This window comes from Peromyscus leucopus, chromosome 5, assembly GCF_004664715.2.
Source record: "Peromyscus leucopus breed LL Stock chromosome 5, UCI_PerLeu_2.1, whole genome shotgun sequence".
NCBI lineage: Eukaryota > Metazoa > Chordata > Mammalia > Rodentia > Cricetidae > Peromyscus > Peromyscus leucopus.
The window spans coordinates 57,182,498-57,209,166 of NC_051067.1; the positions used below are offsets into that span (position 1 = coordinate 57,182,498).

Here is a 26,669-nt window from a genome sequence, read left to right on the forward strand (position 1 = left end):
GAACTCACTTGGTAGACCAGGCTGGCCTCGAACTCACAGAGATCCGCCTGCCTCTGCCTCCTGAGTGCTGGGATTAAAGGCGTGCCCCACCACCGCCCAGCTTGTTTCATTTTTTAGTAAAGTCTTACTGCGTGGTCCAGGCTGGCCTCCAATTCTTGAGTGCTGGGATTAGTTATGTATCTTTATGTTTCACTAACTTGACATTTTTCCAACCTCCTGTAAACTTTTCTGGGCTTAGAAGGGAAGAATGTTAGAGTGGGGAACACAGCAGACCAAGGAGTCAGAAAACCCAAGTTCTTGTGCTGGTGTTATTAGTTTAAAAAAAAATTGAGGGGTTGGGGATTTAGCAAGGCCCTGGGTTTGGTCCTCAGCTCTGAAAAAAAAATTGAAGTGTGCGTGTGTGTGTGTGTGTGTGTGTGTGTGTGTGTGTGTGTGTGTACATCAGAGTGTGCAGGTGCCTGCAGAGGCCAGAAGAGGGCATTGATCACCCTGGAGCTGGAGTTACAAGCCATTGTGAGCTACCCAACATGAATGTTAGGAACTGAATTCTGGTCATCTCCAAGAGCAGCAAGGGCTCTTCACCACTGAGCCATCTCTCTAGCCCCTGGTGCTTAGTTGTGACTTGAAGCGGGTCTTTTGAGCCCCAATTTAATTGAATAATCATGACATTATTTTGCAGATGAAATGAGAACATAGGGAAGGAATTGCAAGTACCATAAAGCCTTAAAGAGCTGTAAGAAAGTTGAAGCCACCACAGCCCCAACTGTAGAGGGCAGTCCTATGGCTGTGCAGTTTTTCATTTAATTAACAGTTATTTATGAGGTTATATATGGAGGATGCTGGGTATAAATATATTCTTCATTCCCCCTTCCCACTAGATCTTACAGAAAACATTTAGCCTCAGTGGAAATATTAAACTGTCATTATGCAAATAATTGCTAATAATATAATAGAATGAAGATATATTAAAACAATAACCTATATAAGATATACTTTAATAAATATTTATGAAAGCATTATAAGTGTTTCAAATGTACAGAGTGGTTGTATTTCTACTAAGTACTTCCTGGCTTGAGTGGCGACTTAGAGTGCTAGAGTTGAGGGATAACAGAGTTAACCATATTTATTTGGACTCAGTTTCACTGGCTGTCATTGGACTTTTCAAATACCAGAATCATAATAATAAAGGACTCTTTCCCACTGTACCTGTGCTGTCTTCACAGTCAACACCAGGGGTCAGAGCCTATCCATCAGAGAATTGTGCAGAGCATGAGGGAAGCTACCAAGGTGAGGTTGGGTGGCACTGTTATCTAACTAGCAAAGTTAAATTTGGTGTGTGGAGCAGTATTCTCTCCAATTAGGAACCGTGTACTAGGAAGTTGGCTTGGATTTTTTGGTTTGTTTTTTTATTTTTAATTTTAATAGCAGGTATTTAACAATAATTAGTCTCTCCAGGAATTTTAAGAAGTTAACTGTCTTCATCTTGTTTATATAGGCCTATAATCTCTAAATTCTAGAGGATTTTTTAGTATAAGTAGTAAAGATAGAGGGGCAAGGGGATTATTTGGTGTCAATTTCAAGTAATCCTGGAACTATTAGAGTAAAGTTTGTTGCAATACCAAAAAATAACTCCAAACATGAAATGACCTCATGGTAAACTTTATTTTTAAATCACATAACAATCTAAAATGGTTCCAGGTGGTGATAGCTCATGGGTGTATGCCTGTGTAAGCATATGTGTGTTTGGTGGAGGAGGTTCTTTTTAAAGCCATGATCTTAAGTACTCAGGCAGCTAGGAGAATTCTATCTATCTCTCTCTCTCTCTCTCTCTCTCTCTCTCTCTCTCTCTCTCTCTCGTTTTTGTTTTTTCAAGACAGGGTTTCTCTCTGTAACCCTGGCTGTCCTGGAACTCGCTTTGCAGACCAGGCTGGCCTTGAACTATCTACCTATCTCTGCCTCCCAAGTGCTGGATTTAAAGGTGTGTACCACCAGCGCCCAGCTTGGCACACACCTGTTTATGTGTCTGGCATTGATAAGGGCCCAGGCTTAAAGTGAGACCAGCTGCATCAGAAGCAAGATGAGCAGAGGGTTTGTGCTAAAGAAGAGAAGTAATAAATTGCCTGGGCCACAAAATCCTTAACTTTCACTTGTGACTTGTTTTATAAACTGATTTTCAAGAAAAAGTAAAAAACGAGGCCAGGTAAATGAAAGCCCAATTATCAATTATCATCAAGAACTTTTTGTTCAACATATAAGAAAATGCTGTGCTAAGTACTTAAGAGGGTTAAATGATAGTAAGACATAGTCTCTGTGTCCAATAGCAGAGGTTTGGTAATGAATATAGTTCAGGGCAGGCTGACAAGAATCTAGTCTCCACCAGAGGACCTGCTTAAGGAAAGAAGTTGGGCCAGAGTAGGGTGAGATGCCTTAGACCATTGTTCTGGTTATTTTACTGTTGCTGTGATAAACACCATGACAAAAAGGAAAGGGTTTATTTCATGCTATACTTGAGAGTTCATCATCAGGAGAAGCCAGGGCAGGATCTCAAGGCAGGAACTGGAGCAGAAACCAGAGGGACGCCTGCTTATTGACTTGCTCAGGGACAGCTACCTTTCTTATACTGAAGATAGGAGTACCCACAGCAGGCTGTGGGCCATCCCACGTCAATCAGCAGTTGAGAAAATGACCCACAGACATGCCCACAATTCTGAGAGAGGCAGTTCTTCAACTGAGGATCCCTCTTCCCAGATGACTCTTGGTTGTGTCACGTTGACAGTAAAAACAAACCAGAACAACCATGGTCAAAGTGCAGAGCTCTGAGGATTTAGGGAAAGGCCAGACTCCAAGTAATGACCCCCATCTTGGTGTCAGATTAACAAAGATCAGGAAGCTGAGGTGCTAGTGGTCTACAGACCCAGAGCTAAAAGCAGTCTAGGCCGGGTGGTGGTGGCGCACACTTTAATCCCAGCACTCGGGAGGCAGAGCCAGGCAGATCTCTGTGAGTTCGAGGCCAACCTGGGCTACCAAGTGAGTTCCAGGAAAGGTGCAAAGCTACACAGAGAAACCCTGTCTCGAAAAAAACAAAAAAAAAAAAAACAAAAAAAAAAACAAAAAGCAGTCTAGCAGAGAGAGAAGGGGGCTAGAGAGGGACACTTTTGAGAGGAGACAGAACAAAGTACGAAAAGAAAGCCACACCATAGAAAGGAATATGAGAATGGGTATACTTGAGCCTGAACAAAATGTGTTTGCCAAGATTTTTTTTTTTTTAATATTCTCATTTTTTACTGTCCTAACACCTGAGGGATTTGCCACATTTCTATTAGTCAGTGTGATAGTGCTTTGGAAAGAGGGGTACAGATGCATATAGGTAATGAGGGGGCTGATTTGAACATCTCTGGGGCTTCCTGTGCTTTGAAAAGCTTCAGAAACAATTCTAATATATCTGGTAGGCGGAGGAATCCTCGTGGTCTTTATCATGAAACATTCTAATGTCACTTTTTATGGATTCACAAGCAGCTTGTAACAATAAATGTCCTTTTAAAGAGGTGCAACATGCATTTGCTGTGTAAGGAAGGAGGAATAGCATTAAGTCTGGCGTGGTGACTTGGAAAATTTTATGCATTTGGATGTTTTTATTTTAATTCGATATTTGATTTGTTTCTTCAAAGTCATACTAATAAAATTAGAATTTTAGTGTATTTAAGTTACCCAGAACACTGATGCTTCTGAAATAAGGTTTATATGCTTTTAAGGAGACACTCAGATTGGTGTGGTAGTCATGTAATTCTGGCATTTTTGTTGCTAGGTTTTGACATAGATGTAGAGAGGTGAGTGTTGACAGTTCTTACACATGCGTTATCTCATTTTGCAAATTCAGAGTAGCATGTTGTTAGAGTCTATGTTCATAGGCTGTAGTAATGCATACACCTTGTCAAGGGGAGCATCACTCCACCTCTGAGAAGCTTGGAGGAGGTGTTAAATGATTTCACTCCAGAGGATGTAGACTGAGGACTAGGTTTCCTGTCAGTGCATTACAACACTTACCTCAGACACTTGGGATACAACTTAGCTTTCTGACCACTAGCTGTAGTTAGAAGTTATTTTACATAGATATATGAATCCAATGGAAATGTTGCCTCTGCCTTGCAAGTCACGACATTTCCCACCACACCAAGTATAATAGAGGCAACTTCCTGCATACAGAAGCATTCAGAAGCCGGATCTCCTCTAAGTGTGCCCCACCTTCACTATTTAACCATAGCGCCTTCCAATGATGGCTTCATGCCAGAACACAGAGAATGTGCCAGAACACATGGAAGGCATAACACTGTTCTAACATTCTCATTAGCTCCTTCGTTCTTGTGCCTTTGTTATGGTTCTGCAAACATTTAATCTTCTCAACAAGCATTTTAGATTCAAGTATATTTCATGAAATAAATACAAATCAAAAATATACCCCTTTTCTTTCCCCTTAGCTGATCCTTTTATGATTGAACATTTTTGATGTTTCTTGTGTGTCCTGTGTAGTAGCCTTGAGGCGGTCTCTTGGGGAGGCTGGGGTCCTTGCCAAGTTCTCCATAAAAGTCATAGTGAGGTAGGGTTAGACTCCTGTACCACGGCCACCCTGCCTTGCTTATCCATCACCCATGCAGTGTTTACTGAGCATGCACTGTCAGTCCTTTTAGTTTCTATAACAAAGGTCATAAACTAGATAGTTTCTAAATAACGGAAATTCATTTTTTACGTTCTGGAAGCTAGAAAGTCCAAGATGACAACACTTCCCTGCCTGGTTTCTGGTCAAGGATTGCTTCCAAAGATTGGTTCATAGACAGTTGTCTTTCCACCATGGCCTCATGTGGCCAAAGTGTGGCAAGGAGCACTCTGGCTTTCTCGTCTGCTTTTGTTTGCACCGTTTATTCAAGTTAGATAAGCTTTTCTAAGTAGAAGTAGGTAGGTAACTTTGCGTATGATTTTGACATTTCTCTCTGTGTTTTTCTCATTAATCAGTGGTACATCTAAGATAAAAGTTAAATGCCTACATCAGAACTACCCAGTGCTTCCTTCATCAGAGCCATATGTGCGCCCTGTGGTGGGGCCTGATGTGGTGGTTCTCTGTCTTCTGAAGTGAGGTAGTCATAAGGTCTCCAGAATACAACTATTAGTATGTATGGAAATACTTTTTTAGATGTCTTACAGTATTCATGGAGTTTAATTTTTAAAAACTTAAAACTTCAAAGAATTAACCGCAGTTGGGAAGGGTGATTTCTCAGCTGTCTGGGTACTGAGCAGGAGTAGTCATAGAAAATGTGATCTGTAGTTATTCTCAGTAATATGTATTTTGAAACCCAGGGCCTTAGTATATATATCTCCTGAATGTGTGGTGTGTGTGTGTGTGTGTGTGTGTGTGTGTGTGTGTGTGTGTGTCTATGTGTGTCTATGTCTATCTCCTAGCGCATACACATGAACTCACAGAAGCCAGAGGTTGATGTCAGATGTCTGACTTATCACTCACTCTCTATCTTACTTTGTTATACAGGGTCTTTCACTGAGTTCCCTGATTTGACTAGACAGGCTAGCCAGTGAGCTCTGGGGATCCTCCTGTCTTAGCCCCCCCACCCCCAGGTTAGGACCTTAGCCGTAAGCTACTATGCCCATTTTTGTTTGTTTGTTTTAAACATGGGTTCTGGGGATATGAACTCAGGTCCTCATACTTGTGTTTTTTAAAAGTTGCAATTTAAAAGAAGTAGTTTAATTCATTCCTTTGATAGAAAGTAAACTATTAAATTTTTAATTTTGGCAGACAGGAGAATATTTGAGTTCCAGGCCAGCCAAGGCAATGTGGTAAGCCTCTATCTCCAAACAAAAAGCAAGTAAACAAACAAACAAACAAAACCCAAGTTTTTATTTTTAAAATAAAGTTATAGTCAACTCTTAATTTTCTGTGGTTATTGTAGAATCATGGGTTAAATGAAGGCTGGGAAAGTTGCTACGTCTGTTATCAATTAATGGAGACTTTTTTGTATCACATCCCCTAACCTCTTAAGGCCTCTTCCCTGTTCCCTCTCTTGGGCCCTTTCTAGCTTCCTGATCTCTGCAGACTCCAAATTGGAGACACATATCTAAAAGTTCAGAGCAAGGCTTTACATAGGAGAGCCAATGTGCAGTGTTTGTCTTTATAGGCTGGGGCAACTTCTTTTGAATATTTCATTATCAAGGAAGGCTTTTATAAAGTATGTTAAAATTTTTAAATAGTTAAAGTCATTTTAGGATCATAAAATGCCATTTGTGAGTGCTGCTTTACATTCTCCTATTTAAAGCATTAAACAGGCTTGAAGATGGGTGTGTTCAAGGAGGTGATGGCCATAAACATTCTTAAATTCTAAGAAACTTATGCTTAGACATGGAACTAATAGAGAAGAGAAAGGACAGTTGTGGTGATCTTCAAAATCAGCCTCAATGTATTCCTATAACTTGAGTATAATTCATTGGCTACCGTCTGTGTTTGAGAGTAACTAACAAGTGTCCCATTTCTTCTGCTTGTTCCAAAACAGTGAGACAATTCAAGCAGAAGCGTCTCACAGCAGTGGACTGCCAGCATTTGGCCCAGAGACATTTGGCCTCAACTCAGCCCTTCAGTCAGAGATGGACGAGCAGAGACCCGAACCATGGCCTCTATCCTAGACCCAGAACAAAAGGAGGCAACAGGGGTATGTCTTCAAAAAAGTATCTCCTGTCTCTAAATCTGTAGTTGGTGTGACTTTTGAATGTCTTCCAGTTTCATCCCAGTGTTCATAAATGTCTCTGCTTGATTTTCCAGACCTGCTAGAACAGGCTGACACTTGTGTTCATTTTTTGTATGTTTTCCATGGAAATTCTGCCTTTCTGTAATGTAAGACCCTGTCAGCGTACCTGATTATAAAGTAATAAAAGACACGGACCACTGTCACTGTTCCTCCAGTCATCCAGTCCACAACCATCTTGCCTCCTTGACCAACCTGTCAGGAAGTCCACAGGATCAGTATTTTTTTTTCCTTTAGAGTGTTCCTGCCTTACAGGGCGTGCTTTTTTTTTTTTTTTGGTTGTTGTATGTAGAACTGGGTATTGAACCCAGGGTGCCATGTGCTGTACTGGGAGCTACAGCCCTGCTCTTTCTCCCTTTTGTCCTGAGATGAGCTCTCACTAAGCTTTTCATCCTCCTGCCTCAGCCTCCAGAGTAGCTGGGTCACAGGCCTTTGCTTCCCCCTGTGCTTGGCCAGTTGTATGCCTGCTTCCTGGTACCTGGTCTGTCCAGTAAGCATAATACCTTAGACATGATGGTCTTCTGTCATGTCACAACGATGCCTAAGAACCTGTCAAAGTGTTTCTCTGTTTCTGTGATGGATTCACACTCATCACCTGACAGGTTTGCTTTTTGTTTTATTTTGTTTTTTGCTTCTTGAATTTAAAAACTTTAGTTTTTTTGATTTGTATGCAATGTTTATCCTTATTAATGGAGTACAGTGTGGTAATTTGATACAGTGTGCAATGTGTAATGATCAAATATGGGTCACTAATCTCTTTAATTTTGATACCATTAATACATGAAAGTCAACTTCTAGCAATTTGATTTTTCTTGTCAGCTCTGTTTATATCAGACAAATTCTCACTTTTGTTAATATCTATTTTAAAATCTTTAGATTGGTTTTCCAAATTTCAGAATCCAATCTAGTTTAAATAATCCATATTTCCCAATTTGGGGACTGCTGTAACCAATTTTGTGAGGCAGTTTCAGACTTAAGTTCTGAAGTTAGTTTGCCTTGTGTGGATAAGCCAACCTCTCAGCCTGTCTTGTTAGTTCCCCAGGCCTCTGCTGCTGAGTGGGTAGCAGTGTTTTCACTAGTGGCATGACTGACTTGGGCAATTCAGAAGTATCTGGATTTAGCCAGCCCTTACTGATGCGAAACTCTAGTCTTTTATATTGCTCCAGAAGCAATTATAATTGATGTTCCTTTCCCCAATATGATATTAATTTCAAGTCCGTTAATTCATTTAAAGGCTAATTCTGGTTTCAACCCATTCTCTTTCTTTCCAAAGTAAGAATTTGGGCTTTACCATTTAGAAAGGAACCATATATATTGTTGTATATTGATACTTTATTTAGAAAAAGCTGTAGTGGTATCTGAGATCACTGTTGCTTGGGCTCTCTCTTGAAAGGTAGTGAGGTCAGGGAGTATCACTTCATAGTACTCTCAAAAGTAGATGTACTTAGAAAGTGCTGATTGAGGCTGGAGAGGTGGCTCAGGGGTTAAGAGCACTGACTGCTCTTCCAGAGGTTCTGAGTTCAATTCCCAGCAACCTCATGGTGACTCACAACCACCTGTAATGAGATCTGGTGCCCTCTTCTGGCCTGCAAGGACACATGCAGGCAGAACACTGTATACATAATAAATAAATCAATCTTAAAAAAGGAAAGAAAAGAAAATGCTGATTGAGTACATGTGAAGAAGAGACTGGGTATCATGCTAATAAGATGAGAAAATTCCAGCTGTTTTAAAAGTGGCAGATTCACAGTAGGAAATAAAAAGAAATTAAGAATATTTGAATGGTCAGATGAAGAATAGACACTTGTGGACCTAATAAAGCATGTTTCTTTCTGCAAACTTTGAATTGCTGTTGTGGGAGCAAGCCAGGAAGCTGCACTGTGCCTGGGATGTGAACGTGAGCAGCCGCTTCTTCTCGGTCTGCCCACTCAGGTGTCCAGTGTACAGCATCTGACTTTATACATATATATGCTTGCATGGTAGAGTGTTGGTCAGTATACAACGGTTGTCGCTTGCTAAATATGTGTCTGATTATTTTTATATTAGCTGTTTATATGACCACCTGACCCATAAGCATACCAGTGTCTCTCTTTTCCATTAACAGTGTCTCTCTTTTCCATTAACATAGATAATTAGTCTTATTAGGGTCTACTGTGGGTCAGCAGCCACTGATTTCTTTTCTTTTCTTTTCTCTGTTCTGTTTGGGTTCTCTCTACAGGTCAAGGATGTCAGAGATTTATTACTGAGTTTTTCCTAGCTGGCCACCGGCGTTGTACCAATGACATGGCCAAAAGCAATTCTGTTGGCCGGGACAGCTGTCAGGACTCTGAGGGTGATATGATTTTTCCTGCAGAAAGCAGTTGTACTTTGCCTCAGGACGATAATGGAGAAGTGAGGCTGAGCTCATCAGGATCTGCTCTTCCTACCAGGAAACGGTCTCGTTCCTTTGAGGAAGAGAGTAATAGAGCTGCAGAGGCCAGCCAGTGGGATGGAGTTACTAAGAAGACTCCACGCCATCGTTTGTTCTCATCGTGTACAAGACTTAGGGAGGTCAAGCAAGAAGCAGAGGATGGTTTGTCACAGTGCTCTACAGTGTCTACAGAACCTGGCCAAGATATCGAGGACATTGGTCCCGATCCCTTTCCTGACTCGTACTATGGGCTTCTTGGAACTGTGCCTTCCCAAGAAGTACCCAGCCACATTTGTAGGCTGCCTAGTGAAGTCCTGAGGCACATCTTTGCCTTCCTCCCAGTGGAGGACCTGTACTGGAACCTCAGCTTGGTGTGTCACCTTTGGAGGGAAATAATCAGTGACCCACTGGTAAGTTAAGTGCTCAGTCCTCTAACAGCATACAGACTAGCTTCACTTAGTGCAGATTTCGGAGGAGAGGACCTTTCCAAAGTGGTGGTTTCCATTTGCTTCATGAATAAAGTGCAGTTTCCCTAGGCATCTGAGGCCGTCTAGGCTTGCCCTCTCGAACCTTCCAGAACCCTTACTTAACTTCTTCTCACAGTTGTTTTTTGTCTAAAAGCACATGATTTGCTGTGCCCTGATCATAGACTGCATATTTGGCCCACCATGTGTAATCCCCCATCCCACGTAGAGTAAGGTCACCTTGTTGGTACCCGACTTGTCGCCATCTCACTTGTTCTTCAGGACTTAGGGTTGTTCACACTGTGCCTTCCCATCCTGTCCACTGCAGCTCATCACTTCCTTTTTGCTGTTACAGCAGTTTATACCTCTGGTAGTGTAGTTATGGTACTGTATTCGGTTTTAGTAACCCATTCTCTCCCATGCCTTTTTTCTCTTCCCTGTTTGAATCACTTAGTATTTCTGTTTCCTGTCACAGACTGGACAGAGGGATTGCCTGTTTTTCTGCCTTCTCTACTTTTTGTGACAGTCATGCTGGAAAAAGTACTTTGGTTCAGATTCTCCTCCGTCCATCAGGGAGGTGGAGAGCTGCTCCCTGTAGAATTGTCGTTATTCTTTTCTTTTGTCTTTTGTTTCTCCTGAATCTTGGTAACCTTTTTTGTTGGTATTTTCTCAGCATGGTGCTGTTTATATGTGGTAAGCTTAGTCTTCAGACTATTCCTTTGAACATTTTCTTTGAACATTCATGACATTCTTGACTTTTCTTTTTCTTGTGGTGACCCAGACACTATCAATAGCATATATGGTACAATTCAGTATGTTATTTTGTAGCATAGTAATGACTGCCCAGCTGCTAAGTGCAGCCCTCACACTAAACCTCAAAGTTTTAGATCTCAGAGACCCATGAGCTGAATTTTGTACAGGAAAGCTGTACAAAACAGGAAATTTCCAAAACAGGAAAGCTGATTTTTTTCTTCTAAGTTACAAAAGATGTTGGGAGAAATTTCATGTCACTTTAGCGTTCTATTGTGGGGTCTTACTTAGTTCCTGATTTCTGAGAAATGTTTTTATGATTTTAGATGTGAACCCTATTTGCTTATACTATTTCTGTCAACTGAATGGCAAACTCTCTTATATGAGCCGAATACTGGTGGTGGGGATAAGTAAGAGTTTTTTGTTTGCAAAGATGATTTCTTGGGACCACATCCAAGCTTGCACTTCTCTCCTAAAATGTTATAGAAATGCCCTCTCATCATGAGCAACAGCAACAGCAACGCAATGTCTTTATTTTCATAGTCCGCCATGGCTTGCAGGTTCTCCTAGTGTCTATGTCTGGCTCTCATGTTACGGCAATGTTGGCCTCACCGAAGGAACTTGGCACTTTTCCCTTCTCTTCAGTCTTTTGGCAGAGTGAGAGGCATGCTGGTGTTGATTGTTCGTTAAATGTTCTGTAGGATTCCCCAGAGAAGCCATCTGGTCCCTGGCTTCTTTGTGATAGAAGTTTTGATTTTTGATTCCATTTCTTTACTCATTATCATTCTGTTTAAATTTTCTGTTTCTGTTATTCAGACTTTAGGATGTGTGTTTCTAGGAATTTATCCCCCCTTTTCCCTTTTAGGCTTTTTACTTATGTGGCATTAATTTTTTTTGTTGTTGTTTTTTGTTTGTTTTTGTTTTTGTTTTTTGTTTTTTGAGACAGGGTTTCTCTGTGTAGCTTTGCGCCTTTCCTGGAACTCACTTGGTAGTCCAGGCTGGCCTCGAACTCACAGAGATCCACCTGGCTCTGCATCCTGAGTGCTGGGATTAAAGGCGTGTGCTTCCACCACCCGGGTCTGTGGCATTAATTTACTGTTTCTTTTCATTTTTCTTAGTTGATCTAGCTAAGGGTTGTTATGAGTATCATACTATCATTGTAGCTGTTTTTAGGCAGTCTTTATGCATTCCAGACTACCCTCAAACTTTCCTCCCTCCTGCTTCTACCTCCCAAACCTGGTTACAGATGTGCACTTCTGTGTCCAGTTAAGCTCGGCTCTCTGTAATTTCCTTTCTCTGCTGGTTTTGAGTTTAGTTCCTTTTTTGTTGTTCTTTGAGGTATAAAGGTAGTTTGCTCTTTTCAGGTCTTTTTCAGTGCTAGGGATTGAAACTATGACTTGCACATTCTAGGCAAATGTTCTATCAAATGCTCAATCCTTCTCTGTTGTAAAAAGAAGCATTTTAACTGTAAGCTTACTGATGAGTGCTGTTTTCACAGTGTCTCATACGTTTTGCTGGGTTGTGTCTTTATTTTCACCTGTTTTAGGGCACTTTCTTTGTTTGTGATTTCTCCTTTGCCCCATTTGTTATTCCAAGGTTGCACTGTGAAGCCAGATGCACTGACACATGCCTCTATCCCAGCACTAGGGAGGTGGTGGCAGAGGACCATGACTGGCCTCAGCTATACATAATTAGTACCAGGCCAGCCTCAGCTACATGGTGACACTTCATCTCAAGAACAGGAAGGCCTGATTTCAGTTGTAGGTAGCATTGTTTTCCTGCTCCCTTGATTTATAGTATCCTCATGTTGTTACTAAAAAGATTTGTGGTATAACTTCAGCCATTTTAATTGATTGACTGGCTTTATGACCCAATATGTGATCCAACATGGAGAATGTTCATGTGGCTTGGGATGAGTATGGATTTTACTGCTGTTGGATGGAGCATCTGTATGGATCTGTTACATTCAGTAGTCTGTACTGCTGTTCACATCTAGCATCTCCTTAACACATCTCTGCATCTGCTTCTTTCTTCAGTTCTGTCAATGTTTGCTTCCTATCTGTGCACTCTACTATATGGTGTTACTCTCTCTGTTATCACATCTTGGGGAAGATGTCACTGTGTAGCATTATCATTCCATAACACCTTCCCTTTGTGTCATGTGGCAGTTGTTGACCTAAGGTCAGTATGGCTTTTGGAGCTTAGAAGTGCTGCTCACCTGGTGCTTCAGACAAGGAAAAGCTAGCCCAGCTTTGGATTGGGAGTTGTACTTGCACTTGGTCGAAGGTTTTCTTTGTTGTGGCCCAGTCTTTTTAAGAATCATGGCCTGGATGTTATTTCATTTTTTTTTTTTTTTTTCAACTACGTAGTTCATTCCTTGGAAAAAGCTGTATCATCGATACTTGATAAACGAAGAGCAGGCTGTCAGCAAAGTGGATGGCATTCTCTTGAGCCATGGCATAGAAAAGGACTCAGACTTATGTGTGCTGAACCTCATACGGTGAGTGCCTTTCCTCCCGTTTGGGAGACAGTTTTCGAAGTTCTTCCTCATATGTCTGTGCTCACGATTGTCTTCCTTCTGGACTCATTTCCTGAGTATTTTACAGATATATAGCCACCACCAAATGCTCCCCAAGTGTAGACCCTGAGAGGGTGCTGTGGAGCCTGAGGGATCACTCTCTACTTTTGGAGGCTGAGGCGTGCATGCGTCAACAACTACCTGACCTCTATGCAGCTGCTGGGGTATGTGAACTAAGAGGCTGTGGGGGTACTCTGGGGGATGGTGACATCATTTCTCACTAGAAGTGTCTTGGTGATTAGTTGAAGATTATATATATTTTTAAATTTTTTATTGAATCTCTGAATAGCATTAATCTTGTTAATGGTCTCTTTGGAGAAATCAAAGGTCCTATTTGCAGCTTCTTGCATTTGGAAGGAATTTTACAAAGCATTTAGTCTGTTCTGTTGAGGAGTTCTCTAAAATATTCCTGAATGCTAGTTATCTAGCCTCTGAACACTTGGAGTGATAGGGTTTCTTTATGATAGTCCTTTTAATAACAATATAAGCCAAACAGTGGTGATACATGCCTTTAATCCTAGCAGAGGCAGGTGGATCTCTGAGTTCAAGGCCAGCCTGGTCTATAGAGCAAGTTCCAGGACAGCCAGGGCTACACAGAGAAACCCTGTCTTGAAAAACAAAAACAACCCAGTGTGTGTATTTATATTTTTCTATGTGAATGTGTGCCTAAGGGTAGGTCCACACATGTGTGCAGGAACTTAAGAGATCCCATGGAACTGGAGTTACAGGAATTGTGAGCTGCCATATAGGTGCTGGGAACTGACCCTGAGTCCTCTATTAGAACAGCAAGTGCTCTTAACCACTGAGCCATTTCGATAGCCCCTAAGGGGGTTCTTCCCTTGTTGACACATTGAGTAATTTGAAAGGGGCAGAGAGATTAAAGGTCTTGCTACAGAGATACAGTAAAATAAGAAGTTGGACATGTCCATCAGTTTCCTCACTAGTTTCCAGATTGTGGCTGGGTCTGGCGTCTCCTCTTATCCTGTATACCTCTCTTTGAAGGGCATTAATGTCTGGGCCTTGGTGGCTGCCATGGTGCTCCTCTCCAGCTGCGTGAACGACATCCAGCATCTGCTCTTCTGCCTCAGGAGACCCAGCTCCACAGTGACCATGCCAGATGTCACCGAGACCTTATACTGCATAGCCGTGCTCCTTTATGCCATGAGGGAGAAGGGGATTAACATCAGCAATAGGTAACACCCTGGAGGAAGAGAGATGCTATGATAAAGTGACAAGGCCCTAGACTTGTCCTAGCTCCTCCTTTCTCCCTGGGTACAGTGTAAGGGGACTGAGCTGTGGAAAAGAATCCCAAGTGTTTCATGAATATCATGTGATGGTCAATTAAGATTTCTTCATGTTTCTGTGTTCTGGGTGTAGAGCTGTAGGTGAAGGTGAAATTCCTCTCTGTATTCACACCTGGCTACATTTTCCTAGGAAAACATTAGCATTTTCTTTCTTCCTTGCTCACTTTCGAGCAGATTATAGGATCATGGGAGTCTTAATGACTGTATCTTCTTAATGTGAGAAAGGCCTAGAGTGTTGGTTGCTCATACAGAGTTATCTGGACAGTGATAACATATGTGAAGATAAATAGCAAGCTGGAAATTGTCCAGGCGCAAGCGAGTCTGCTGTGAAGACAGCTAACGTGGAGCTTGTCCAGTGTGAGCAGATAGGCAGTGCGGAACACGGGAGGAGGAGGAGGCACCCTAGGGCTGAGGTGTGCTGGAATGGGGGTGCAGCAGTGAGAGGGCAGTGGGGGGGCATTGCTTTGGAAGGCGTGAACAAGTCTGAATGTCAAGGACGAACCCCCATTTTGAGTTACAGGTTATGGGAAAGAGCATTTTAGGAGAAAGAATAGGTAATTTTTTTCATTCAATAACTATATTTATGATATTCACTAATTACATTAATTGTGTTGATTTATTACATTCATGATATTATGTCCTGATACTACTACTGTCTATTTGTGGGGCTTTTCCATCACACAAAATAGAGATTCTGTACTTAGGAAATGATTGCTCTATTTTCCTTTCTTCTCCATCTTGAAAAAATGTCTAATTTTTCTGTCTCTATGAATTTGTATATTCTGAATATTTCATGTAATACAAAGGAGTAGGTAATTTAAGGGCCCAAAGTTGGAGTAAATTTGATAAATACCAGGAAAAGTCCAGTGTGGCAGGAGTGCATTGAATATGGGAGAAACTAGTGCAAGATTATGAGAGATGTCTGGGACTAGGGGAGGGAAGATCTTTAAGATTCCGAGTATGGGTGGTATATACGGAATGGCCTGCCCTCTCATCTGAAGTGGTGGAGACAGGCAGCCATCATGCAGCCAGTTCTAGAGAAGCAGAAACCCTGAGGGTTTCTTCTCTAGAAAAAGACTGACCCCTGGGATTAGTGAGCCCCGAGAGAAACACAGCAATGACCCTGTCATCCTTGGTAAGACAGTACAGAACATTGTACTCCAGCAGTGTCCTATCATCTATCCCAAGTTATGTTCAGTTTGTTAACTGGTTTATGTTCTAGCCCACTCCATTGCACTGAGACCTGGGGCAAGAAGTTCTCTAAGATTTCACCAAGACAGATGATCAAATGAAGAACAGTGTCCTCCTAATCAAATGGATACTTAGGATTCTGTGTGTGTATGGACACCATAACAGCACCAAAGACCAGGTGGCTTAAGCCACAGACATTTGCTTTCTTGTCCTTTTGGAGGCTGGAGATCCAAGAACAAGGTGGGAAGGTTGGGTTCCTAGTGAGTCATCTTCTCTGTATCCCAACAAGAGAGATGGGGGCAGGGAGACAGAGCACTTGAAAGTGTCTCTTCTTGTAAAAATGGTAGTACTAGTGGATCACGGCCGAAGCTTTGTCACGGCACTGAATCTTAATTCTCTCCTTCCTTCCTTTCTTCCAACAGTCACTTTTGGTATTAGGGCTTCCACTTTTGAATTTCAGGGGGGCACAGTTCAGCCCATAGTAGCATGGTTTGTTGATCTGGTTGTATGTCCAGCTCCTGAAATGTTACTAAAGGTATCTCTTTTCATCAAAAAGAGTGATGCTTTGAGATCAGCTCTCTCACTCTGGAGTGGAGCAGAGCACTTGACTGGGGAATTAGTGTTCCAGGCTGCTGAATGTGGGCTCAGCGTGCACACGACAGGTTTTGGAGCTGCTTTGGGTGGACTGACTTTATGTCTCGTTCCTCTGTTGGCTAGTTTTGTCATCTCTGGTCCCCTTAGCTGTTCTGACATCTTGTCTTTGGTGTTCTCGTCTTACTAGCCATAAAGCACCTTTCCTTTGGAACTTTTAAAGGGGAATGTTATCCATGCCTCTAAACCAGTGTCACCAGGCAGAAGAGCAACTGAGGTCCAGAAAGATGGCTTGAAGTTTGGCAGTAAGGTTGCATTATTTAAGCAGGGTTCACATTGCTGTAAGTGGTGTTTATGCCTGCTTTCCAGTGGATCTTCTGCTCTGTTGATTGCTTGACTCTTAAGATCACGATAGTACTCTTTTCCCCTGAAGAGCACGTCCTCGTTTCCTCTGTGTGATGCTACACAGAGAAGACAGTGCCTGTTTCTCAGGACTGGGATTCCCGGAAGTGCTTCTGTCAGCTGCAGAGACTAAAGTCTTTTCTTTCCATTTTTTCACTGAAATGTAATAGGAATATTCTTTTTGGAAATGGTAAGGAGTTGAAATACATCCAAGGAAAAATGAGATAGATTATGAGTTAAATTTGGAAGTCTCTAAATCTACTTTTTTCCCCCATTAGGATTCACTACAACATTTTCTATTGCCTATATCTTCAGGAGAATTCCTGTACCCAGGCCACCAAAGTTAAAGAGGAGCCATCTGTCTGGCCAGGGTATGTATGCATTATATGTGGGTGTGTGCTTGGTCTTCTATTCTTTTTTGAGACAAAGTCTCAATATGCAGCCCAGGCTGGTCTTGAATTCAAAAAGTCCACACTCCTCTGGCCTCAGCCTCCTGAGTGCTGGGATTACAGACATGAACCATAATGCTGGTTTGACTTCCTTTCTTGACTCTTTTTCATGTGTGAGGACAAGAGGTGTTTTGCTTTGATCACTTTATTGAGGCATGATTTTTATTTACATTGTGTAAATTTCACCCATTTGGAGTTTGGTGATTTTTAGTAGATTTATTGAGCTATACAGTAGCTTCTTAATCTAGTTTCAGAACATTCAGCGCCCTTCAGGGGAGGCATATTGGGGGTCTACTGTTGTGTATCCAGTTTGCTTGTTTGGTTTTTGGACTGGCCGTCCCTTGGGCTTTTTAATTCCTTTCTGTTTTTCTAATTTCTCTTCTGTAATGATTATAGCAAGAAAACATCTATCCAACTAACACATGAACAACAGCTGATTCTGAACCATAAGATGGAGCCTCTCCAAGTGGTAAAAATTATGGCATTTGCAGGTAAGGGAGCTCCTGTCAGGTTCCTGGAGTATAGCATCAGGTTCATGATGTGGTTGCTTCTGGCTAATCACTGTATCCCCTTCCCAATACCTACTGGAGCACTCTGACTTTATTTAATTACTTTAATCAATCCCCAAAGCAGCCAGCCAAGAAGTACTGATTTTCTCTTATCATTGTTTAGAATACCTACATTGGATTCCTGCTTAGACAGATAGTTCCTAGGCATTATTTTATGGAGTCTGTCAGTGAGGTAGGGTGAGTCCCCTCCTGTACATTCTCAGTCAGCAATTCCTTCTGGAGAGGCAGGCCATATTATCTGCTTAACAGGGTCCAGTAGCTCCATAGTCTCGTAGGGTGATGTCTTGAAGGGCCTCTCTTGGTTCAGCCCGCTTTCCTAAATGTGTAGTCATTTGTGCCTCTGATCTTAGTCTCCTGAAATACTTGCAGTCTTCTCTGAACTTTTGCTGTTGATATTTTTTTCGATCTGCAATCCCTTCCTGCTGCTTTTCTACTTTGATACCCTGCTGGCCACATTTGTTAAACACCTGCAGTGGCCTGCCATGGTGCTGGTTCCAGCAGCATTCTGTGAGGTTGATTAGATAGCCTTATGTTATGAAGACATTGGCATTCAGAGAGACTTACTTTAGTTCAGATAAACAAGTGGCAGAGCCAGGATCAGTTGAATCTGTCTCTCCGGGGATGCCTTCTTTCCTCCTTCTTTCTCCTCCCCACCCCATTTCTCTTTCTTTTTCTGTCATGCTGTGTTGACTCTTGTCACTTCTGTCTCTTCCTGATGAAGGCCTTTTTAATAATTTGAATCCCAAATATCTGATTGCTGAACTCTTAATGTAACCAATTTGCTAATTGATCAAACCTAATTACCATACGGTAGAAGTAGCCAGCACGTACATTATTCTATAAATGTCTGCTTGTTCCATGTGCATCTGCAGAGCAGCCTTGTTAGACTTGGAAGGAGGAGTCATGTTCCCAGAGTCTCACCTTACAGAGGAGACCATTTTTGTTTCTAGTTCTCACTCTTTTTCCTGCCCTATGCTTCCTTTATATTCTCACTTTGTTACCTGGTTTCACCTCGTGTTGGTGTTTATTTCTAACTAGATTATAATCTTTCTATTATTTCTCATTGCTTGGCACATAGGTGACCATGCAATAAGTATTCAGTCAATATTTGTTAAATGAAACACAGATTGATTAGCTGAATAATTGGATGAATGTTAGAAAGAAGAGCTGGTGGATCAGAGGACTCCTTGAGTCTTCTGTATCTTCTGGCCTCAGAGACATGGATGATCATTGGTGCAACACCAGCTAACTGCCGCTGAGTTCTTGCTTCTGGGGACTTTGTCCTCACACTCACAGATCAAGTCAGTGAGACCAAGCAGCTTGCCCGTTCCTGCTTGGCCAGAGCCAAGATCCCAGCCACTTTAATCTTAGGTGAGGGGGTCTCCTACTCCTTTCATGGTACTACTTTTATCAATATTGATGTTAGTCTTAGGTCAAAGGAAGAATAAGCCAGAGAAAACACCCGAATGAGGATCCTGGTGCATGATTTGTCTAGTCTCAGAGGGTCACATTCTTTCCTCTTGGCTTCCACAGGCACTGGGAAAACGTCTACTCTGGTCAAATATGCTGAGAAGTGGTCTCAGAGCAGGTTTCTGTATGTCACATTCAACAAGAGCATCGCAAAGCAGGCAGAGCTTGTCTTCCCCAGCAATGTCATCTGCAAAACCTTCCACTCCATGGCCTACAGCCACGTCGGGCGAAAGTGAGCATCACAAGTGCTGGCGTCATTTCCCGTGGCCACTGTTGGCATGTGATGGTCATTATGATCATACTCTAAGAAACTGGCATGATGTTCTCACTATGTAGAAGCAAGAGATAGAAAAAGAGCTTTCATATCATACTTTTGCAGCATAAAAATACTTTGTTTACAAATCGCTATCTCACTGAGAGGGAATTTGTGTTTCTCTGGAATCCGGGCATTGAAGTTCAATATGTCAAATTCTGAAGAGTTTTAGGCACTCCTGGGGAGGGTGAAACTCTCATACACCAGAGGCTTTGGGGGCACGAAGGCTGAACTGTGGGTATTTTATTGGGTGGGGGGGAGATTGTTTTGGAGCATGAACCACACCCAAACCAGTAGCATCTGCTATGAGCTGTTTTGTACAACTCTGGGTTGTCATTTATGAGTTCATGAAAGTTTAGGGCAAGCCGTCTCAGTTCAGATGTGGTTTTCTGGTTTTTAAAACCTTTCCTATGTATGATATCTGGAATTAGATTGTCAGTGATGAGAGCTAGGGATACAGTAAATACCACAATGACTGTGAAGCTCAATGGTTTTCTGCTTTTTAAAACCTCTCCTGTGTATGATACCTGGAATTACCTTGTCGATGATGAGAACTGGGGATACAGTAAATACCACAATGCCTGTGAAGCCCAATGCCATTCACTTGGGGTATGCATTACAGGTACCAGCTGAAGAAGAAGTTGAATCTCTTCAAGTTAACACCCTTCATGGTTAACTCCGTCCTTGCTGAAGGGAAAGGTGGATTCATAAGGGCCAAGTTAGTATGTAAGACTTTAGAAAACTTCTTTGCATCAGCTGATGAAGAGCTAACTATCGATCACGTGCCCATTTGGTGCAAGAATAGCCAAGGACAGAGAGTCATGGTTGAACAGAGTGAGAAACTGGTGAGTCCAGTGTAATCAGAATGAGGGAGGGACCTGGTATGATCTCTGTCTTTCATTTCCCCAAAACTCCTTCTAGAAAGTTGAAAATGGACAGATGAGACAAAGGCCTGTCGTGACAACTGGGAATCACATGGCATTTTCTCCTATGAGGAGCAGGTGTCTCCCTTAACTCTTGTAGTAGTCCTGCTGGGTTTTGTTTGTCTCTGATTTTGGCGGGGAAAGGGTCTCTGTGACCCAGGCTAATCTCAAACTCAAGATTCCCCTGCATCAGCTTCCCTAGTGCTAGGATCACAGACAAGTGTCTGTTTTATCACCCACCTTAGTTTTCCCACATACCAGGTCAGGACAGACACAGCAGGACTTGCCCACAGTTTGTCAGAGCTCAGTTCTTCCTCAGGGATTGGGAATCTCCTTCTTTTCTTTTCTTTCTTTTTCTTTTTTTTTTCTTTTTTTTTTTTAATGGCTCTACACACATTTTGCTTGTGTAAAATCTGTTCCCTAATAGATTTTTGTTGTTGTTGTTTTTTGAGACAGGGTTTCTCTGTGTAGCTATGGAGCCTGTCCTGGAACTTGCTCTGTAGACCAGGCTGGCCTTGAGCTCATAGAGATCCACCTGCCTCTGCCTCCCAAACAGTTGGATCTTTGTGATTCATCAGCTGTTGAGGTCTTTGATCTTTGCTCTGCTGGAGCCCCAGCCTCACCCCCTCTGAGCACTTGAGATCTCGGTGTTAAAACTGTGGAGCCCTGGAAGGGGTGGTCCCCTCTTTTCTGGGATGGCGTCTTTGCTCCCACTGACTACGTGGAAGCAGAAGTGTGATTTCAGGGTACTATCTCTTCCAGGGTCTTAAACTTTGGGTTCCCCTGTCACTTACTTTTTAGAATGGTGTCCATGAAGCAAGCCGACTTTGGGACAACATGCGGAAGCTGGGGGAATGCAAAGAAGAGGCATACCAAATGACACATGATGGTAGGCAGCTTTCCTAGCATGGGTGTCTGTAGATGGAGCGGCTCTGCTTGTGAGTTGTGACTCTTGGTTCCTGCTCTCTTCTAGGCTATTTGAAGCTCTGGCAGCTGAGCAAGCCTTTGCTTGCCTCTTTTGACGCCATCTTTGTGGATGAGGCCCAGGACTGTACCCCAGGTGATAAACTATTTAGGACATCAGTAGTCTCAAATACATAGAAACAATATCATGATTATGTAAGAGGACACATACATGGAATAAGTTGGCTGGGTTTTGTTGTTGTTGTTGTTGTTTTTCCGAGACAGGGTTTCTCTGTGTAGCTCTGCACCTTTCCTGGAACTCACTTGGTAGCCCAGGCTAGCCTCAAACTCACAGAGATCCGCCTGGCTCTGCCTCCCGAGTGCTGGGATTAAAGGCGTGCGCCACCACCGCCTGGCAAGTTGGCTGTTCTTATTTGTAATAAAGTAGAGGAGCAAATGATTCTTAGTCTGTCAAAAATTAGACCTAAGATTTCCATAGTTGTCTGTTGCCCACAGGTGAAGTAGATTTACCTTCCTCCATATGTTTTATTAACATTGTCCTTAAGATGCTGAGTGACTACCTGATCAGAATATAGGGACCTAGCCTCATGCTGAGTGAGAAATGGTAGTTGAGTTAGAGTGAAATTTTGTGTTACATGACGAGTAGAGAGTAGCCAGTATTAAAAATTTGGCTTTCTAGGTAATTTGGAGGTGTTATAATGTTAGAATAGAAAATTACATTTGTCTGTATATTTTCTTACAATCAATTTACCCAGTACTAAAAATAATCTGTATTCCTTGTACCAGACAGTATGCCCAAGATAAAATTGTGCCCTTTTATAGAATGCCTGCCCTGTAGGAAAAGAAAACTTTGTTGTTTGTCTTGGGCTGGTTTAATTTTGGTTTGTTTCCTTTTTTTTTTTTTTTTTCTTTTTTTTTTTTGGTCTTTCGAGACAGGGTTTCTCTGTGTAGCTTTGCGCCTTTCTTGGAACTCACTTGGTAGCCCAGGCTGGCCTCAAACTCACAGAGATCCGCCTGGCTCTGCCTCCCAAGTGCTGGGATTAAAGGCGTGCACCACCACCACCCGGCCTTGTTTCCTTTCTTAAATAGGGGTTCTTTTTGTTGTGTCGCCCTTGCCATCACTGATTGTTGCCCTTCAGGTTTCTCACTTCTCCTCTTATTGGTTGCAGCTATCATGAACATAGTTCTGTCTCAGCCATGTGGGAAGATCTTTGTAGGGGACCCCCACCAGCAGATCTATACCTTCCGTGGTGCAGTGAATGCTCTGTTCACAGTCCCCCACACCCATGTCTTTTATCTCACACAGGTAAGAGCTTGTGCTGCTTCTCAGGCCCTAGAGCATATAAGCAAGCATTCTGTTTTCCCTCTTAGTTTTTAATGTGCCAGCACTGTGGAAGGTGTATTTTATTTTCCACAGATAACAAGCCAGTATATTATTTTAGCTAAAGTCCATGGTTCATTCATCTATCTTTAGTTTTTGCACTTTAGGATTGTGCATTATGACTGTCATGCCTGCTTCTAGTTTTCTTTAAAGTGACATTTTATTAGACTTAACCTTGGTTTTGATGACACTGATAGTTTTTAGAATTACTGGACAAGTAGTTTTAGAGTGTGTGTGTGTGTGTGTGTGTGTGTGTGTGTGTTTGTGTGTGTGTGTGTGTGTGTGTGTGTGTGTGTGTGCTGAAACTTCTCAGGTGCTTTTTCTCATGGTTAGACAGGGTTATGGCTTAGGGAGAACCACAGAGGTGAAGTGCCATCCATCTCATAGTTTCAAGGGTTTATATTATCAATTCGGGATGTGAATATTGATGCTAGCTTGGATGTACTCAGGTTCCTCCACTGCAAAGGCCCACACAGAGGAGTGAGTGTTGGAACATCTGTATAAATTATCTGGAGTTATGTAAAAGAGATTCGTATTTTCTCTCCCATTACATGATAACATAAGGTTGCTTGTTTTTTTTTTAGTCATGTATCAATGTTTATTTTACAAGTAATTTGACCTTGATTTACCCTGAGTAGTTTTATAGCAACAAAGTCCTGTTGAAAGTCATGTTTTCTCGTTTTGGTTGCAGCTATGTGACATGATTCATGATGTAGATAGAGACATAGTTCATGAAATAGACAACATGATTACTGTTCACCAAAGCATGCCTTGTTTTTTTTTTTTTTTTGGTTTTTCGAGACAGGGTTTCTCTGTGTAGCTTTGCGCCTTTCCTGGAACCCACTTGGTAGCCCAGGCTGGCCTCGAACTCACAGAGATCCGCCTGGCTCTGCCTCCTGAGTGCTGGGATTAAAGGCGTGCGCCACCACCGCCTGGCACATGCCTTGTTTTATTATATTATGGATGCATGGGGAAAGGCAATGAATAACAGAAGTTTGGGAAGATTGGAATCTTTCCAGCAGATGTGGTCAAGAAAATAGGGTCTACGTGAAAAGGTGATAGGAACAGCATTGGTCCAAGGCAGAGAAATACGGAATTTGTTCATGTTGGCTTTGGTTTTTTCAGAGAAGAACTCATTATATATGTAGCCTAGGCTGGTCTTGACCTCACAGTCCTTCAGCCTCAACCTCTTGAGTGTTAGGGATTATGGTTGTACACCAGCACACCTGACTCAAAATGTTTTGTTTTTGTTGTGGTGGTGGTGGTGGTGGTATTGGGGATTGAAACCAAGGCCTGTGCTTGCCAAGCAAGCACTCTGTGAGTGTTCTATATCCCAATCCTGAAAATGCTCCTGTAACAGAGGCTGTACTTTGATGTTGAAAGAAGTCTTAGAGGCAAGAGCAAAATCTCTACCCTCTCTTCACCTTTGCGTAAGGACGAGAGGAATTTTGCTTAAAAGTTTACAGTTGGTGTTAGGGGATAATTGTAGAGATGACTGTCCAGATAGTGGAGGATGCTGGGAGTGGAGCATTTCTTTCTCTATATGTGTTATGTGTCCCTTTTCATAGCAAGAGAGCAGCTCAATTAAAGTGTTTGGGAAAGATTAATCTGACAGAGGAAGACAGAATTGTTTGAGTGTGAGATCAGAAGTAAAGGGGCCAAATAGGCAAGACAAGAAGTTTGAGGGCCGAGCGAAGCTGACGACGTGTGAGAAAAGGAAGTATTGATTGTGTGTGGTGGACACTCGGGGTGGTAGATAGGTCATTCCAGAGTTCCAGAGCGGAAAATGGTATTATTGGGGCTGGAAAGATGACTCAGAGGTCCAGAATGCTTAGTGCTCTTGCAGAGAACCCCAGTTCAGTTCCTAGCACCCATGTTAGGTCACAACTACCTCTACCACTCGCTCTAGAAGGATCTTTTGCCTTTGGCTTCTGTGGACAACACTGTGTTAACATATACATACTCCCACACAGATACACAAACATATACCTAATTAAAAGTAATAAAAGTAAATCTTTAAAAGGAGAAAATGCTGTTGTTAATAGAAACATTAATTTTTCAATCATCAGGCTCCTTTTGTGTCCATGTGATTGATTATACTTTAGTGAAGTTCCATGTCCCCTTCCTATGTAGGATGAGTTAGGCCTTGCCAGTGACAGATGTGAGCTCACATACCTCTGAGCAGGTGGGTAACTGCATTTGTTGTTTTGTTTTTCCAACAGAGTTTTAGATTTGGTGTGGAAATTGCTTATGTGGGAGCTACCATCTTGGATGTCTGCAAGAGAGTCAGAAAGAAGACATTGGTTGGAGGGAACCATCAGAGTAAGGCTTTCTGACACTTTTTTTTTTTAACCAAAGTTAATTGTGTTCTACGTGTTGATTTGCATGGAGTTTGTGCTTGCATCTCCAGGTGGCATCAGGGGTGACATAAAGGGACAAGTGGCTCTGCTGTCCAGGACCAATGCCAATGTGTTTGATGAGGCTGTACGGGTGACAGAAGGAGACTCCCCTTCAAGGATACATTTGATTGGGGTAAGAATACATTGTTGACTACGTCACACATAGACACAGACCAGACCCAGGAAAATGCGAGTGTCCTTAGGATCTTGTGCAGGAACGCCTTTGAGTTTTGGATTCTTCTCCCTGAGCCTCACTGTGACTGGACACTCGGATTGTGCTCTGAAACAGTCAGTGAATGAGCACTCTTCTTGCATGTGACTGTGGAGTCAGGCTCCTGGGTTCTGACTGCATGTTAACCATTAGTGGGAGACAGGTAAGCTATGGCACTGGGTAGAACCAGCTCCCAGAAAGAAGGTAGAATCGAATACCCGTATGGCTGGGAGCAGGTCACCACTGTGTGCCTCATTCTCCACCCAAAGACACAGCAGTGCCTTGCCTTTGCCTGTTTCATGGGCAGTGAAAATTCAATGACATGTTGTGGCATATTTAACCTTGAAGTTACATGAATAAAGGATATTTATGGAAAAATATTTTCGAGGGCTTACTATGTGTTGGGTACTCAGTAAAATATTAAACCATAAAATACCTCTTTCTTTTGTTTTAAAATAAGTATTATATAGAAATTTTGGCACCAAGAGGGAAAAATCACATATAATTCCAGTATTTCCTAAAAGTCTCATTTTTGCTAATTATTTTTGTCGTTGTCCTTAAAAATGTATATTTTTACATAATTGCTGTTAATGGTATACATAAAAGTACAGTTTTTTCCACTCAACATATCATAACTTATTTGATTGTTGTATTGATGTCTCTAATATTTCATCTAGAAGTTATAACCGTTTTCATTATTGAAAGAAGATAGTAATTTTGGAATATCATCCATGTCAGATATGAAGTATACTGTTCTCCCTCTTCTATGTTCACTTCTACCCGTGACATGTGTTATGGTGCTAAACTACACACTTGGTATAAATTGCAGTATACACTGTCAGTGTTGTAGATGTGACTTGTTGGGGGTGGAGTCCTTGTCACGCTGTCTCCTGAGCTAGGCCTGGTTCCCTATGAGTGCTGGAGTCACAGACAGTACCCATCAGGTGCTTCTAAGGTAGAATAGGGCCAAAGCCATGGCACAGTCAGGACCTTTCCTCCGAGAGCTGGTTTTAGATTACAGAATAACTGGACCAGCAGACACCCTCTGGTTGTTGCTCACAAGAAACAGTTGTGAGTGTCTTGCTTGCCAGCTCTGTTTGGTTATCATTTGTGTCCATGTTCTAGCCATTGTATTCATGGAAGGCACACTGAACTTGCCTTTTTATTGATGACAAAGCAGTGTACAGTTGGGGATTTCCTTTCTAAAGCATATGTAGAGTTTCAGGCAGTAGCTCAGTGCTTTCTGTTTTCTGTGTGTGTGTGTGTGTGTGTGTGTGTGTATGTGTGTGTGTGTGTGTGTGTGTGTGTGTGTGTGTGTGCGTGCACGCGCACTTTGGCAATATTTGTGATCTGTTTCTAAGAAACCATCTCATTTCAAGATCCCATCTCCGGATTTGTTTTGTTTTATAAAACAAAACAAAAATTCCACTGAAATTTTTTTCAGGGGATTAAATCATTTGGATTGGACCGAATCATTGACATTTGGACCCTTCTTCAGCCAGAGGAAGAACGGAGGAAACGTGAGTGCCAGCCTGGCTTT

The 26,669-nt window shown here is 42.1% G+C and overlaps 1 protein-coding gene across 4 annotated transcripts in view; it reads left to right on the forward strand.

Annotated features, from left to right (window-relative positions):
• Nucleotides 1-26,669, forward strand: part of Fbh1 (F-box DNA helicase 1) — a 40,220-nt gene that overhangs the window by 3,856 nt on the left and 9,695 nt on the right. For 3 of the 4 annotated variants that reach the window (XM_028891278.1, XM_028891270.1, XM_028891261.1), the window contains exons 2-16: nt 6,552-6,707; nt 9,019-9,620; nt 12,794-12,924; nt 13,031-13,166; nt 14,005-14,195; nt 16,769-16,861; nt 17,336-17,430; nt 19,042-19,210; nt 19,914-20,136; nt 21,016-21,103; nt 21,188-21,274; nt 22,308-22,444; nt 24,742-24,841; nt 24,930-25,051; nt 26,574-26,649. In XM_028891278.1, the coding sequence (XP_028747111.1) occupies nt 9,084-9,620; nt 12,794-12,924; nt 13,031-13,166; nt 14,005-14,195; nt 16,769-16,861; nt 17,336-17,430; nt 19,042-19,210; nt 19,914-20,136; nt 21,016-21,103; nt 21,188-21,274; nt 22,308-22,444; nt 24,742-24,841; nt 24,930-25,051; nt 26,574-26,649 (2,185 nt within the window). In that variant the 5' untranslated portion in view covers nt 6,552-6,707; nt 9,019-9,083. Of the gene's footprint in view, nt 1-6,551; nt 6,708-7,239; nt 7,403-9,018; nt 9,621-12,793; nt 12,925-13,030; nt 13,167-14,004; nt 14,196-16,768; nt 16,862-17,335; nt 17,431-19,041; nt 19,211-19,913; nt 20,137-21,015; nt 21,104-21,187; nt 21,275-22,307; nt 22,445-24,741; nt 24,842-24,929; nt 25,052-26,573; nt 26,650-26,669 lie in introns of those variants that run through there. The other variant, XM_028891285.2, reaches the window with a different exon arrangement.